The 17,269-nt window shown below is 44.4% G+C and overlaps 1 protein-coding gene across 6 annotated transcripts in view; it reads left to right on the top strand.

Moving 5' to 3' along the window:
* The window catches only part of Ptprg (protein tyrosine phosphatase receptor type G), a 681,254-nt gene that overhangs the window by 514,512 nt on the left and 149,473 nt on the right, over positions 1-17,269 (top strand). For all 6 annotated transcript variants that reach the window (XM_021181278.2, XM_021181279.2, XM_029468960.1 and 3 more), the window contains one exon: positions 16,301-16,367. In XM_021181278.2, the coding sequence (XP_021036937.1) occupies positions 16,301-16,367 (67 nt within the window). The remainder of the gene's footprint in view (positions 1-16,300; positions 16,368-17,269) is intronic.

The following is a 17,269-nucleotide window of genomic DNA, read 5'->3' on the forward strand; positions in this document are numbered from 1 at the left end:
ACCTCATGAAACTGCAAAGCTTCTGCAAGGCAAAAGACACCATCATAAGACAAAAAAACCACCAACAGATTGGGAAAGGATCTTTACCTATCCTAAATCAGATAAGGGACTAATATCCAATATATATAAAGAAAGTTAATTTTTAAAGTGATTTTTTTTTTCAAACTCAAATTACCTATGGTAATTTATACTCTTGGACTGCTTTAGTTGTACGGAGGCCTAGTCAGAGTTTGTATAACAGATTTCCAAGGAATCCATAAAGTAAAGATTTTTCAGGCTATCATGTGAGCTTCATTGTCTGACATTCTACCCCCTGATTATTCTGAACCCTAATGGCCTGACTACCAACCAACCAGCAGTTTAATCTCCATCAGGTTCCACTAGAGATGCTATGGGGAATATCTGAAATTCATAGATAACCTTCCTCTTGCCTTATCTCTTGACATGAATGCAGATGACTAAAAATCTCATGCAGAAAATGCACCACCCCCCCTTGGGAGAAGATTAAAGAATATCTCTGGTTCAGACTCTCAAGTAGGTTGTGGTCTCTACTATGAATCAACCGGTTGCTAAGTGGTAGAGATATAAGCTGATAGAGACCTGAAATGACTTATGAAAGAGACCATGAGACTCATGCTTGCTTTCTCAGTACTAAACCCAAGACCATTATTAATTTCTGTTTACTATTTAGAATTTGATTAGATAAGAGAGTGTACCAGGCATAGCACTGATTGGCCAGAGGCATTTTCTAATGATTGGAGAAGATGCAAATAGGAGGTTAATCAAAAGGAGTTTATGAGCTGGGGTATAACAACTCAGTGGTAGAGTCCATGCCTGTGCACTGAGCTGACTCCTCAGTACAGTAGAAGGTGGCGCTTAGTCTGATATCTGTCTTACTTACCCAGTCAAGCATTCTGTATATTGTAAGCAACTTTTCCAATTACAATAATAGCCAGGGTCATGAGGGGCTTATTCTATAAATGGATTATTGCATCAATTCTCATGACAGCCATTAAAGGGTTTATTGTTGATATTATATTTCCAAGTTAAGGGAATTAAGTCTTGAGGAGGTTAAGTGGTTTGGCCAGCCCAACTCAAGTCCTTATTTTTGACCATGATGTCCCGGCAGTTTTTGTGGTGTTGAGGCAAATTCTGGATCTGTTCTGGTACTGGACATATGCCTTTTTGTACCTTGGGATAGGGTTGAAGTTGAGCCTCATTGCTATGCTGCCTCCCTTCTTACATCCTGCTCAGATTTCTTTGCTGTTGAAAACTCTTCCATAAACTGTATCAAACTTGTGGCTATTTCTGCCATAGGGAGAGAATTCCCACCACCAATGCGCATACTTGATAAATAGTAGTCATGGTGTGTCTCTGTGATGGGGTTCTCTATAGCACTGATATGTGCCCCGTCCCCTGAACGCTGGGATCAAAGGCGTGTGCCTCCACACCTGTATAAACTAAGGGCCATTGTAGCTTTGTGTTGTTTCTTAGTAAAACTACTTATTGCTACCAACATAAATGCGCTGCTTACCTGAAAACCTCAAGAAGGGCATAAGCAGTTACTTTAAAATAGCATTTCAGATTCAGCCCATCAATTTATGTCACTGAATCCAGCATACTCAGTCCATGAGACCTCCCAGGGTTGTAAATGTTCTCACCCGCTGTGCCACTAAGTATGGGAACCTATGCCCCAATACTCTAGTTTTATTAGAGGCTGATCCCCCATGGATTACTCAAGAAGCCCTTTGCAGAGCTTTAATTTGTTTGTGAAGTCAAGAAAACTTATGATGTGTTTACAAAGGTTGCCTCCAAAACAATAGAACTAGAGAGATTAAAGGGAGTGATCCCAGGAGGTTGAGCATCTGCCTTGATGGGGTGAATTCTCCACACTGTCCTATGCACAGAAGACCTGCACTGTACAAATGTCACAATCCTCTTGACTCACTATGCAGCCTTTCCGAATCACTTGGCAGCAAAACAACACTCCCATGAAAAGCTGTTGTAGGTATGGGTATGGTGTTCATGTGATTCTTACAAATAGGCACAGAGTACTGTGACTTTGGTGGTTTCCCTTGTCATGGTTGGGAGACGCCTTGTGCACTAGGCAAACCCTCTAGAATGACCATCCGTCGTCAGTCATTCCTCTAAGAAGTTTGGAAGTGGGGAGGCACTGCGATTCCTACTTCAGGGTATCATCAAATCAAACAAATTCAGTCTGGCTGATCTGCTAATGCTGCATCTGCCAGTGTTTCCATCACTGTTGGGAACTGTTTCCATCACTGTTTTTAAAACCTTGCAATAGGAAGAAAAATCTCCCTTTTGTGGGCCGTGGATTCGGCTCAGTTTGTAGAGTGCTTGCCTAGCACGTAGGAGACCCTGGGTTTCAATCTTAAGCTCTCCAGTTATAGTCACCTGTACGGTCTGGAGGGTCAGAAGTTCAAGGGCATTTTGCACTGTGTATCAAATTCCTGGCCAGCCTGTGTACCCGATCCTTTCTTCAGCAGTCAGGGGTAGGAGAGTTGGGGGTGTACATAATCTTCCAGGTTTTGGGCTTTGTTTGGTTTTTGCTTTGTTCCCCTCTTAGTATTTTGGGTGTTTAGATTCTTTTGCTCTTATCCAAAGAATTGAAGATAAGGGTCCACACAGATTTGCAAGTGTAACCAAATAACTTTACTCAGAGAAAGGGGATAGATAGTACAGAGTGGAAAGAGATAGCTGTCTGGGCTGATTGCAGGCCACAGAAGGGAGAGTACTCTAGGGTCCTGGCTACAGTTCCAGGCCAGTGCGAGCAGTGTTGTGTCATGCTGTGCTTCTCTTCCTGGTGCTTGTCCTGAAAGGGAATGATTCCAGCAGAGGGTGCATGTGAGAACCTGGTCTGTTACTCAGGGTTGATATTACTGAAGAGCACATGCAGAAGCCCGGCTGGCCAGATTATTTTCAATCAGGTTAGGTTAGAGACAGATCACTTTATTAGTGACCTCTCTCATTGTTGTGATAAACACCTGATATAGACGACCCCAGGAAGGAAGGCTTCTTCTGCTTGCTATGGGAAGGCCTCAGCCCACGGTCTTTGGCTCCATTGGTGCTGGGCCCATGGTGAGGCCAAATAGCAGAGTGATGGAGGAATTTGGAAGAAACCCTCACCTCAAGGCAGGGAGCAGAGTACTACAGGAGGGGGCCAATGTATGGCAGCTCCCCAAGTACCATACCATGGTGACTTGTACCATGTTACAGTTTCTCTACTTCCAAATAGTCTGTGTGGTACCTGAATCCATGAGAGCCCAAATCTTGTCATTGCCTCAGGAAATGCAATCAGACACACCTAGAAGTATGATTTAATGTCACCTCAGCATTGGCAATTGTATTAGTCAAGGTTCTCTAGAGTCACAGAACTTAAGGAATTTATGTATTGAGGGAACTTATTGTGATGATTTACAGTCTGTAGTCCAACTAACCCAACAATGGGCAGCTGTGGATGGGAAGTCCAAGGATCTAGTAGTTGCTCAGTCCCAAGAGGCAAGGTGCCTCAGCTGGTCATCTGTATAAGCTGGAATCCTGAAGAAGTAGGTTCCAACAGATGTGTGGACAAGTAAGTGCAAACAGTCAAAGAGTGAATCTTCCTTCTTCCAGTGCCCTTATGTAGGCCTCCAGCAGAAGGTATGCTCAGATTAAAGGTGTGTACCACAATGCCTTGATCTGGGACTTGCTTTGCCCTAGGATGACCTTGAATTTACAGATCTCCTTACCTTAGTCTCCTAGGATTAAAGGTGTGTACTATCTTGCCTGGGTCTAAACTTTTGATGGCCACTGTGCCTCAAGATCTTCATGCCAAGATCCAGGTCAGAAACTTGTATCTTCCAGCCTCAAGATCTGGATCATAGGTGAACCCTCCAATTCTGATTTATAGTTCATTACAGATACAGTCAAGGTGATAACCAGGAATACAGCAGTGAACTCAGTAACCACAGCAACCTAGGCTGGAGACAGAAGTGAGGAGCCTTGGACTCATCCAAGTCAGACCCAAGGTGTGCTCAGCAGGCAGGATTAGCTGGAATGAGCATTCTACCCAGGTTCCCTGGGTAAAAAGCTGCTAACATTTTCTTGAAGTGCAGGGTTGGAAGATAAAAAGATTAAGGTGGTAGTGATTGAATTGTAACTGACTTACTCTATCTCAGGACGATCATTCAGTAAAGTGCTTGTCATTGCAAGCTTAAGAATCTGGGTTCAGATCCACACAACCATGTCAAAAGCCAAGTGTGATAGTGTGGCCTGTAGGGCCAGTGCTGGGAGGCAGAGACAGAGAGGTGCCTGGAGCTTGCTGGGCAATCTGTGTAAGGTAGCCAGTAGCAAGCACTAGGTTCAATAAGAGACCTTGTCTCAAAAAATACAGCCAAAAGTGATTGAGAAAGACACTTACTGTCTTTCTAGCATGCACAAACACATTCCAACAGGAACACATACACACAAACACACATAAGATAAATTAATTTAAAAATCCCTGCACTTAATCACTAACTGGCCTTACATACCAACTAGCTGTTTTAATGGGCTTGCTGCATTCATCTTAGGTGATCCATCTGGTGTGTGCTAAGTCATTTCTGCTTCTAGGCTCTTGTTAATGACAGTTTTATAAGCCAAGTCTCTGAATGTTGCTCGGATTCTCTCCTCCCCATGGCGAGTCCTCCGCCCACCCCCATTGAACAGATGTAAAGTGCTGGAGTCCTGGTACCCGAATGAGTGACTTTATGCTCTGTGGAGAAAGTCATACTATTTTCTCAAAGGAGAGAAAGTTGCCCCAGTGAGGCAGTGATAACTGGGAACAAACTGTGGTTTTCCATTCCGTTCTGCTACAAATGGCATGTCCTATCAATCAAAGCCTGCTGGGAACAATTCTGCCTTTCCTTGTTGCAATTTAATTTTATCCTCGGCTGAACTCAGGTACATTTTAAATACAAAGCTGATGTGCACGGCTCACATTCATCCAAGTCCTCCCTGAGATGGGGCTGGACTCACTTACATGACCACTTAAGAGCCAGGAGTTCTTCTAATTAGTGGATGTAGATATGTTTACCCACTTAAATAATCCAATTGTAATGTCCAGGACATTGCTTAACTAAGGCTCTTAAATCGAGTACTGAGACAGATTTAATAGTGGCCCTGATGCAGTTGTCACTGTTGGTGAATGAAGAGTGCTGTTCAGATGAGTGAGCAGGTTTATTTCAGAGGATGGCAACAGGGAGACCGTGTCTCTCTTATAGTGGCAGGCAGCAAGCCTGTCATGTGGGAGAACCATTTGAAGCAGGGGGTAGCCTATGAGGTATTGCTCAGGAGAGTGAATTGATACTTAATCCATCTTCAGAGACTGCATTAATGGAGCAATCATTCAGTCCTGAAAGGAAGCTGGAGTAGAAATAACCTCTGTGAAAGAAGACTGCGGTGTGTAATGAGCTGCACTCAATTGCTGGGATTCTCAGCAGCTGCTCCTGCTGCCACACTGTGCCCTGTACTGTGCCCAGGGACACCTTTCATGATGATGGCCTCAGATTCCATGCTGCCATTTATTGCTTGCCTATGTTTGGCTAAACATAAAAGCTGCTGAAATATCTGTCTCAGAATTGATTATTGATGCTTAATTGCTCTGCTGGCTGACCTTTTCCACTATTGCCGCTCTGTTTTCCTGACTGGGAACTGACTTAGAATTGCATTGCCCCACCCCCGCTGCTAGCAGCTGAGGTTGGCAAAGGGGCAAAACAAGAAGGATGGAAACTACCAAGTCTCAAGTACCTTTAATGAATTAGTATCACAGGGTAAGGGAGATGGCAGTGTGACAGTAAGGTCCCTCTTGTACTCTTTCAGACAGAACAAGATTGTCAACTATACAAGCAGAGTGCCATAGCTTGTTCAGTGGCATATCCTAGTTAACACTCCAGTTTTGTCATATGCTTGTCTGTTGTGGCATAACACATTACTACAAGTCTAACAGCTTAAATCCATGACACACGCCCATTGTGAAGGTTCTCACTTGTCCAGGTGACAGCTGGGGCTGCAGGCCACCTGACATGTCACTTTCAAAATGATCTACTTCTAAGCTTTCATGGTTGTTGGCCTAGGTTGCACCTTCAAGAGAACTCCACTTCTGTCCTTAGCCAATGGCAGAGTTTACCTGTGTTTCCTGGTAGTGTAGGCTTCTCCAGCATGACTATGAAGAAAGTACCGATGCCAGACATCTAGCTGGGGTAAGGATCTTTTCTAACCACATCAGAGAAGCACCCCAGTTGCTTTGCTTCATGCTGTTGCATCAATGTAAGCCAGTCTAAGAACCAAGGTACCGGGAATTAGGGATTACTGGAGGTCTTGCTAGAGCAATCCCAACCCAGGCGCCCATGGCTGCTCAGTACTCATTTGAATGAATAAGAGTAGAGAGCTGGGTCCATGTAAGCAGGTAAAGAACAGTGGCCATCCATTCACCTGTCAGCTCTAAATACTACAGCAGGCACAGCTAACCCTCTCACATTGTGCCACAACATTGGCACCTACAAGGTTTGTATATGAGAACTTTACACTGGGTTTAAGAAAAAGTCACAAGGCTGGAGAGATGGCTCAGTGGATAAGAGGCCATGGAGGGACAGAGTTCAGATGCCTGGCAACCTCAGAACAAGCTAGACATGGCCGTGTGTGCCTCTAGCCTGAGCGCTGTGGAGAGTGCAGACAGGAAGATCTCTGGGACGTTTTGAACACTGCCCTTATTGAAAAATATCAGCAAGAGACCAGGATTGGAATAATGCAGAGAACACAGAGACAAAGGAAGTTACCTAGTGCCTCACAAATGCATGCTTGAGCACACACACACACCCTACCCCCAACCCCCCCCCACACACACACAGACATGCATGTACGCGCATCAATGCCTCATGTGCACACAAACAGGTGCAGACGCCAGCACACATACCATCAAAGAACAGGCATACACCAGATAGATAGGTAGATAGATAGATAGATAGATAGATAGATAGATAGATAGATGGATAGAGGAAATGAAAAAGCAAAGGTGAAAGGTCACATCTAATGTGTTTTGGTTGAAGTTGATATATGTATCACAATGTTTTTTTAAATACCAATAAAAAATCTGTAATATTTTGTTTGCAATTTTGTGTTGGGCCCCATTCATAGCTATCCTGGGGTTGCGTGCAGCCTGTGGGCCATGACTTGTGGCTCCAAGTCATGTCATTTTAATATTTTGTTTACCTTCTTCTTTTCTCACCCAGTGCTAAAGGCACTAAACTCAAGGAGTTCTCAATACAGCAAGTGCTGTCCCAGAAAACTACCCCCCAGGCCCCACTTAAATATTTTAGACATGCCACCTCTTAGCTAGTTCCCTAGTCTGCCTGCCTTCCTAATGCAAGCAGTGGCGATTTCTGCTCATGGAAAAGGATTTTCTCTTACCACAAGGATCAGTCTGGCATCCCTTTGATCCAGTATGCCTTGTGTCTTGTATTTCTCATGCTGCATACATGGCAGGGATTTACAGTAGTCCCTACACAGCCTTGTCTGGATGCTGAGTCTTTTGTAAATGCAGTGCCTGGAGCAGCTTTTTGCTCGGAGGGAATGAAAAAGCAAAGGTAAAAGGTCACATCTAATGTGTTTTGGTTGAAGTCTCTCGCTATGCTGGGAAACAGCTGGCCCTGCTCTCTCCCCGAAGCTTTTACTATTGTTGGGGCATTGTGGTGCATCGTGGGGGTATTACCAAGGGAGAGTAGGAGCTGTTCAGCACTGCCACACAGAGTAGAGAGAAACTTCCAGGCCAGCCACTGAGCTTACAGTACACTGCTCTTTTGCCCCAGGCTCCCCTAGATAACATACGTTTTCTCTCTCTTTTATTTTAAAGGTCATGATAATATCACTGTGAGACTGTGAGCATTGTAGCTTAAGACTCTAGGTGGAGCTTTACGGGTTTAGAATTTCACCTGTGCTTTTAGTCCAAGAGCCCGCACCCCTTGCAGAGGGCTAGCTTAGATGGAGCAGGTGGTATCATACCTTCAGCTGCTAGGAGACACATTTCAAGGCACAGAAACCCATGTGACCCTGTGGTAGTGTCATTTGCAGAATGCCTACCCTGCTCACATTCTCCTCCACTTCTGCGGAGGAGTGAGGTGAACTGAAAGCCAAAGAAATGGACTTGACCACCACACTGAAGACACTGGAATGCCCATGAACACAAGTCACTGCCTATGTGAACAGTAAGAAAGCCTGTCTTGGCACAGTCTGATGTCCGGTAGATCTGTGCCTTTTTCTGAAGATAAATAACTCATAAATTAACTAGTAACCATCAAGAATGCCAGTTACCAATAATAAAGTCATGACAGGGGAGTTCAAATCCTGTTAGCACTTGTGTCTGTATTTCCTTTTTGCATAGATTCTTCCCTGGGGGCTGCTGCAAAAAGGAACTTTCCATCTGCCCATGGCAGCTAGTCCTAGAAGTCTATCTTACATGTGCTGAAAGTGAGATGAGGACCAAGGGCCAAAGCCTTCCCCTTGGACAAGGGCTTCTGTAACCCGAAGCTATGGCAACACTGAGTAGAAAGCCATTAGGTCAGACTGAAACTCTCACACGACAGTGTGTCTTCTATGCAAACATGTTTTGGGTACATTTTATTCATTCATGTATGTAGGTTTACATGCCTATGTGAGTGTCTGGCTCTGTTATTCTTCACCTTATTCCCTCAGAGTGGTGTCTCTCACTGGACCTGAAACTAGGCTGCTAGTCAGCAAACCACCGATCCTCGTGTCCATATTCAGCCCACTGCTGAGGCTAGAAGCCCACACAGCCATGCCAGGCTTTTGTTACATGGGTTCTTAGACCTGAGCTTAGATCCTTCTGGTTACAGGTATTCTTGTCAGTGAGCCATGTCTTCAGCTCTTAGAGTTTTGATAGACTTACTTAAAGCTCCCCCTTCTGAACTGGAATCTACTCTTTAACCACATCTCAGGAAAAGTCCTATAGCCTCGCCATACCCTCCCCCAACCCCCTTCCCCGCGCCTTGTGCTTGGCCTCCTTCTGAAGCTTGTCCCCCTTTTCCTTCTTGATTTCCTTGTGATGTAGGGTGCTAAAATGTTTCAGCACCTCTGATCCCACATTTCATAATCCCATTACAGCAGTGACAGCCAGCAGACAACATGATGTAGAGATGTCAAAAGTGAAGAAAGACCCTTGAGCATCCAGAACTGAGGCTTTAGGCTGTATCCGAGAAACATAGTGTTTCTGAGTCCCAAATAAAAGACTAAGGAAGGGAAGGGCAGTTGGACCATAGCGTATCAGAGACTGGTGTGTAGAAGAACCCCCTTCCTGAGCATAGACATACTTCACGAATTTCTGGCAAGAGTTTAATACTGCGGACTGAGCGGAGACTGAGTTCAAATCCCCTACATAAAAATCCAGGTTCAGCTCTGCACACCCATAACCCTAACACTGGAGAGCAGAGACAGGAGGATTGCTGGGACTTGCTGGCTGACATCTGTTCTAGTTAAGTTTCTTTTGATGTGGTGTGATAAAGACCATAACCAAAGCAGCATGGGAAGAACAGGGTTTATCTGGCTTACCAGGCCAGTCAGTCCATCAATGAGGGCAGTGAGGAAGGAACAGAGGCAAAGCCATGGAGGGATGATGCTTATTTGGCTTGCTCAGCTTCGTTTTTTCTATACAACCCAAGACTACCTCCTCAGGGGTGGTACCACAACAGGGCTGGGCCCTCCCACATCAGTCATTAATCAAGAAAATGCCCCACAGACTTGCCTCCAGGCCAGTCTGACGAAGATATCTCAGTTAAGGCTCCCTCTTCTTAGAGGACCCTGACTAGTATCTGGTTGACAAAACCAAACCAAGCAACCAACCAAGCACACAGAAAGATACACGGGCTAACCAGCACACCACCCTAGCTCCAAGTTTAGTGTCAGACTCTATCTGAAGGGAACAAAGAGAAGCAGAATGCTCAGCATCCTCTGGCTTCTGCCCGGCACACACAGAGTCTAAATGGACTCTTAGGTAAGGCAGGTAAGGGCTCCCAGCAGTGCAGTAGTGAAGAAGAGGCCTGGATGAAAATGGTTTGTGCCAGGTAGCTCTTAACAGCAAGAGATATCAAAGTGCACTGAAAGGAAGCCAAGCTGTTGTAGTCAGAATGAAAGAAGCTGGTCTCCTTGCTGTGTGGCTCTTAGGTGAGAGAAACTGAAGAAGAGGGGACTGGTGTGGAATTGGACCTCATGGGAAGCTCTTGCCCTCTTCTGATCAGCTGTGTCAGCCTCTGAAGGCACAGTTATCTGCTACCCCTTGGGCTTGATGGATCATTTCTGCATTTGAGGAAGGTTGTGCAACCTTCCTCTGCTGTTTGACACGTTCTCCTGCAGCCCTGATTCATAGTACAGCTCTACCCTCTGTAAGCATAAATCTTTTTTCCCCAAGAGGCTGGTTATTTGATATGAGGTTTGTGGTAGTAGAGCAGCAGCTGGCAATGTTGGATTTGGGGCAAGGAAGTTGTCTTGGCCATCCTATCTACCAGATGGCCAGGACTTGAAAGATTGAAAATTACTAGAATCTGAAACAAGGGCCAAATGGCACAGGGTTTGGGAAAAGGCGATGGGAGTCTATCTGAATGTGACACATGGTCTGCTGGGGCTCTTCTGTCTTTGTTAGATTTTTCTCCAAGTTGGAAATAAGCACAACCCTGTCCTGTAGTACCTGGATGATGAACACACATATAGCAACAACTGAGGCCCTGCCCACTAACTTAATAATAGGACTAACCCATGTGATGAGCGATCACTTGCAAAGAAAATTTGGTGGTTTATATTTCCATAGCTTGTGCCTGAAGTTAGGCTATAATCCCAAACTCCCTATCAGTTTCCTGAATTGGCAATGTCTCTATGTATTGGAGATACATCTAAAGACAACTGGAAGGCACTAAGAGTCCTCCGTCATGTTTATGTGCCATCCCTTTGAAGATGACTAATGCTACAAAGCTTCTCAAAATTGGAAGTGCCAGGAGCTAAGTTTTCAATTCAAGCACAAAGTGTGGGGAAGGGAGAGTGTGCCCCCCCCCATCCTTTTAGAGCTCATTTGTGGAAGTGCTGGCTTCTCTGTATTACCATGCAACCTCTTTGATCTTAAAGCAGAAGGAAGCAAGTTGGAGGAGCCGGGAAGCCTCCTCGTGTGGTTCTGAAATGAGCAGTGTATTACAGAATTGAGTGGATGTCAAGCAAACCATGAGTCTTTTGAAATTTGAACTCAAAGAGGTATTTCTTACAGTGAGCACACAGATGCTCAGGGAAGGAATGCTGCTTGCTGTTGGGCATCCTTTGAAAGATTAAGAGAGGTTAAGGCAACTTTCTGTCCAGTAGGACCCAGACAGACACTGTCCATGGTGAGTGCAAGGTTCTGCGCTTTCTACTTGTAGTCCCTAGAGAACATTCTGAAAACATGTCCCCCCTGTAAGGATGTAGACACTGAAGCTGTGAGGCTTCATGCCTGACTCAGAGTTCCACTTTCTCACCCTCCCTCTTGGCCTCTTTTAGCTGGAACGGAATCCAGAATGTAAACACAGGTTGCTAAAGCAGCCTTGTTCACTGCCGACACATTGAAACGCTGCCCACATTGCTTAGCTGACATCCACAATTTTGCTTAAGTGGCAAATTGATTGAAACAGTCAGTGGAAGGGATTATTTCAGTGAGGACTTTGCCTTCCTGGAACAAATCCACTTATTAGCATGCAGTTTAGATCCCCACCCATGGCCTGGCGAATGAGCTCAGTGTTATTAGGAAGTTTTGTTGACTACCCAACAGCTCCATTTTCTTCCTCTTTTCCTTGTCTGTATTGTCGCCGGCAGCTGAAACAGACTATATAGAGACTTTGAATTGTAGGGTTGCTTTGAATCCGGGGTCAGGCCTTTGAGCTCAGAGGAGCCCTGGTTTGAGTGTTGAACTAGGTTCAGTAATCACAAGTGAACAGAAATTGAGCTTGGATTAGTTTGCCTGGTTATTTTCTACTTGTATGTTATCAGTGTCAGTCATGGAGGATTAGGGATACCTCCTTTGAGCCTTCATACCATCAGACAACACAAAATGCATTGAAGGGCCCCTGGACTGTAAAACATCCCTTCTCATCTTGGATGGAGCTTCATGGTACAGTGATCATCCTTATCTACCAGGCATGTATTCCAAGGCCTATAGCAAATGCTGAGACCTACCGGGGACCCCAGACCCACAATAAGTTACTTATTTTTTTCTATCCATGCATACCTACAGTAAAGTTCAATTGATAAATTAATTAATTAATTGGTATACACATCAGAAAATTAACAATAGCCAATTAGAAAGCAGCATTTGGGAAGTAGAGGCAGGATGATCAGAGTTCAAAGTTAGCCTCAGTCATATAGCAAGTTCAAGGCCAGCATGGGTTACATGAGAACTTGTTTCCAAGCAAACAGAGAAAAAGCCAATCATAAAATAATTATAACAATAAAATTGCTGGCATTGGGGACATTAGTTAGTAAAATAAGGGCTACTTGAACCTAAGCACTACGGTTGCATCTGATCTGACAACTGAGATGGCAGGACGGAAGGAACCTGATTGGATGTGGGCACACGGAGCAGTGGGCTCACTTATGTTCTAGACATTGGAAGATTTCATCACTGGACTCCAAATAGTGTTCAATGTAAAACTTAGGAATTCTTTCTTTCCCTTTTAAAGATCTCCTCCTCTTCTTCCTCCTCCTCCTCTTCTCCCTCCTCTTCTTCCTCTTCTTCCTCCTCCTCTTCTCCCTCTTCCTCCTCTCCCTCCTCTTTCCACTCCTCTTCCCATTCCTCTTCACCCTCCTCTCCCTTCCTCCTCCTATTGCCCCTCCTCCTCTCCCTCCTCCTTCTCTTCCTCTTCCTCCTCCTTGCTTGCTTGCTTTTTGAGTCTTACATAGCCCAGGCTTTCTTTGAATTCCCTATATAACTGAGGATAATCGTGAACTCCTGACCCTCTTGCCTCTCTCTATCTCTCAGTGCTAGGATGCCATACATGCACCACCTTCTGCTGGGTCTTTTCTGTTTCGTCTGTTCGGATGACAGTTGGCTATAGGTAAATGAAGTGTAAAGAGTGTAAACTGTTTCTAGAAGGTTGCCATGATAGCAGCAGAGGCGGAGCAGCATTTGGAAGTCAGCTGAATTGGTCTCATCAGGAATCTTATTCAGAAACCTTTAGGAGCAACACATGTTGGTGGGGGGAATTATTGACATCATAGCTGTCCCTCCAACCTCAGCCTCAGCGTGCACTCACAGAAGCTGTTGAAAGAAAATGACCCCGAATGGTTGAAATGTCAGGCACATTATTATTCCTGGATTCTATGCTTTAGTTAGTGTATCCTGGCGGCATGAGCTCAGCATCTCTCCATGAGTTGCAGGTGCTCAACAGAGGCCACGTGGCTTTCAGTGGCCTTGCTTACCTTTTGCTAGTTGGCAAACTAGAAGGACGCCAGCTGGGATTGTCCATGTTCATTCTCGCCTCCCTTCTAGCCTGTGATGGGCCAGTGTGGGTTCCTCTCATGGTGGCCTTTAGGTCCCAATGCCTCGTGAGCATCTGCCTTTGTCACATTCACCAGATTCCCCTTATACCAAACAATGAGATAGACAGTTTGTTTTAAAAGTAGGGAAAAGTGATAAACACTCTTGATGAGAACTACAAACTCCAACTCTAGAGGTGAGTGTGGCAAGGAGGGCAGGGATTAGATGACTTCACCATCTCCTCACAGACTTCAGGAGTTTAAGTAATTTGACTCACATAAATGTTTCTATTCCCCTGAATCAAAGAAACCACCTCTCTGTTACCCTCTTGTTGCATACAAAAATGCATGAGATAACTGACTTAGGAAACATTTCTTTTGGCTTACATTTTTGTATTTTCCAATCTATGATTGATTGCCTTCCCCCTTACTTTGGACCTGAGGTGGGCATTACATGGTGGGGTGAAGACTAGTGCTAACCTCTAACATCATCACCCAGCACGATAAAGAGAAAGGGTGTGCCTAGGGTCCCACCAGGGCATGTCCCCAGTGACTGAGAACCTCCCAACCAGGCCCTAACCCTTAAGTGTTCCACCACTTCCTATATATAACACTGCCTTGAAGACAGATGAGTAGAGGACACTCATCCAAATCTTCCTTCTCCCTATAGCCTGTGACATGGATTTCTTTATGGGCTTTTAAAATGTGACCACATTTACTGAGAGTTCTCTCAGTCCTGCATTGTGATGCGGGGGAGGGGGTTAATTTCAGATGAATTACTTGTAATTCATCTGTACATGTAATTTTAATTCATCTGTAATGTTTACAGTAATTGGATGTATGGATGATGGAAATACAATATTTCTTCAAGTATACTTTTGATTTGGTATATCCTGTCAGTATTTGCCATATGTTGGCTTTCTAAGAAAGTTTTACATTTTAATCTTTACATAGCCCTGGTCTGGACTCCCTGTCAGATGACTTGGAGGCTCAGTTATGCCAACATCCAGATTTTTACCTGTGTGATCTAAGACTCTGAGTCTCAGTTCATGGCCCTCCCCTCCTCTCCCGTTTTCCTTCCTTCCTTCCTTCCTTCCTTCCTTCCTTCCTTCCTTCCTTCCTCCCTCCCTCCCTCCATCCCTTCCTTTCTTTTTTCTTTTGTAGTATTTACACTGCAGTGTCAATTTCTACTTTATGTTCTTCTGTTCTTAGTCTGTAAACAGAAGACTGCGTAATAGTCCTTGTATGCTGAAGATACACACACACACACACACACACACACACACACACACACACGGGACTCCAAACATGAAAATATTGTCATTTTTCCCCAGGAAGCTCCTTAAAATGCTTCTTCAACTCACCCCTGCACACTGACCTCTGACACCAGAGAGTTCTTTGTTACAAGGCAAAGCTGTGAGCATCGTGGGATGTTTAAGAGCACTCCTATTTTGTTCTATACACACTAGGTGTCTGGGGTTCTGTGGAATTGCCCTCCCCACACTCTAGTAGTGACAACTAGAAATATATGATCACATGTTCCCTTAGGAGGGCAGAGGTGCCTCCCTTTAAAGCCTTTACTGTGCCCTAGAGGTACTGGAGCAGGGAAGGGAAAGAAATGTGTGAAGTGTAGATTATTCTTCAAAAGAGCAAGTCAGGAATGGCTTGTCAACAGGGGTGGGGACATCTGCTGAACCTGGAAGTAGTGTGTATCCTTTGTAGTTCCGAGAAGTTCAGCATAGGGCTGGCCCCAGAGTCCTCTGAGTTAACTCGAAACAGCAAATTGGGTCTTGCTTCACATTGAAAGGTTCATCAATATCTCAACTTCATTATGTTAGAAGTGGATTAATAGGAATTGCAGCCCCTGAAGGGGAAAAATGCAGGAACTTTGCTAACCACAGATAATGGATTTTGAAACGTTCTTTATTTTTAGGGGAGGAAAAGGACATGCATAGACATAGAAAGGAGATATCACGACCCCTCCTGTACCTATCACCCAAGGCCCTAAGTGATTGGGCCATGGTCAGTACCATGTTGCCCCATTCTCCAGCTGGTACCCACTCCTGGACTATTTTAAAGCACACTGTAGACATTGTTATACTTTATTTGTAAATAATTATAACTAAAGCATGCTGGGGAAATTTTAATCTAAAGTACTATCTAAATAGTATCTGAAAAGTTGCAGAAATGAGCCAGTGCGCTTGGTTTGGAGAAACCTCAACTCCAGAAGAAAGGTGAAGGTAGAGACACAATCTCCCAAAAGCTGCCCTTTCTCTGTCATCCTGCTTTGAGCGGCTCTTACAAATGTGCATAAAGAGTGTGCATTTTCCCGGGGAACTGGGGTCTTCACAGAGGAGAATGAGTTGGCAGGGAACTGGTACATTTTCTAAGAAGAAAGGAAAACCACAATCAACAGAAGGTGCTGAAGTACTCAGCCAGTGATGGATTGTTCTCTGACGAATTCCAATGACTTTTCAGCCTATCAGAACTGCTTTTAATAAAACGAAGCAGTAGCTTTTTAAGATTGCACTATGGAGGTGGCAGTTCCTCTCCTGTTATAATGTATTCTGAGAAGTTTCTTTGTTGTGATTTAGACTTCCTCCCTTGATTTTATTGTGTCATAAATCTCTGGCGTTTGGTATGTGTGAGACCTCACCGGCTTGCTAGACACAGCCCGTTCCCCCTTCTCTCTAGAAGATTAAACTGAGGCAGTAGAAGCTGATGCCAGGACAGATTTAACCAATCATGTTTCCTTTACATGTAGGTCAGTCCGAGGGACAATTCTGCACTGGATCCTATTATCCATGGGCTGAAGGGCGTCGTACATCACGGTGAGTAAACTCCATCTTCTTCCTTTAGCTAGAATGTGAAGGGCCTGGATCTGTACCTGAAGGAATCAGGTTATCTCGAAGAGGACCGAGGGTGATACCATTTCTTGCCCTCAGATGCTAAAGGGCTTTAGAGTCATTATCTGATGGATATAGAGCACCTGCATATATAACCTGCAAATGGGCCTGGGTTAACAGTGAGCCATTTGTTTCCCCTCAGGTGTTACTGTGAATGCACAGGTTGTAAATCAAAATGCTCTAAGATATACGATTCTTAGGTGTTGAATCTGCCATTCGTCTCATTTTTCTCCTAAAATTATTCCTTTTCCAAGTGCTATGTCACTTGTAAATATTTTTGATTTGCCTCTCAAATTTAAGGGGAAAATATAAGTAGCCAGGACAAGCCATTAAACTTCACAGTCTGTGAGCCAGCACCATGCAGCTGCTGACATGGAAGGGCGAGGCTGATGTTCTGTGTGGCAGACATCATATCCTCAGGCATAAACCTGGGAGAGAAAGTAAGATGAATGGTTCTGTCTCTTCCAACTGGTTTTATTGGCAGAATTTCCCTGCAACTTTATTATCAGCCAATGCATCATTACCTGGGGCACCAGGATACTCTCGTTTCAGAAGCACCCTTGTTGCAGGAAGGTGTTGAGTCTGGATCTCGGGTAATGATTTGTAAAGTTTTAATAATCTAATTAGAATTCCAAAGACATTGACAAAAATAGCATTGGTAACCATGATAAATCTCCCTCTGTTCCCGCAACTGTGATAAAATGTCTTCACACCTTTTGCAAGGATTGTCTTCTGACACAAGCCAATTCTGCAGAGCTTAACAAATACCTCTTCCAGGGAAACTAAACTTGTTATCAGAGTTCGATTAAGTTGGATTGAGCATTAAT

The sequence above is a fragment of the Mus caroli genome, chromosome 14 (assembly GCF_900094665.2).
Source record: "Mus caroli chromosome 14, CAROLI_EIJ_v1.1, whole genome shotgun sequence".
In the NCBI taxonomy this organism is placed as follows: domain Eukaryota; kingdom Metazoa; phylum Chordata; class Mammalia; order Rodentia; family Muridae; genus Mus; species Mus caroli.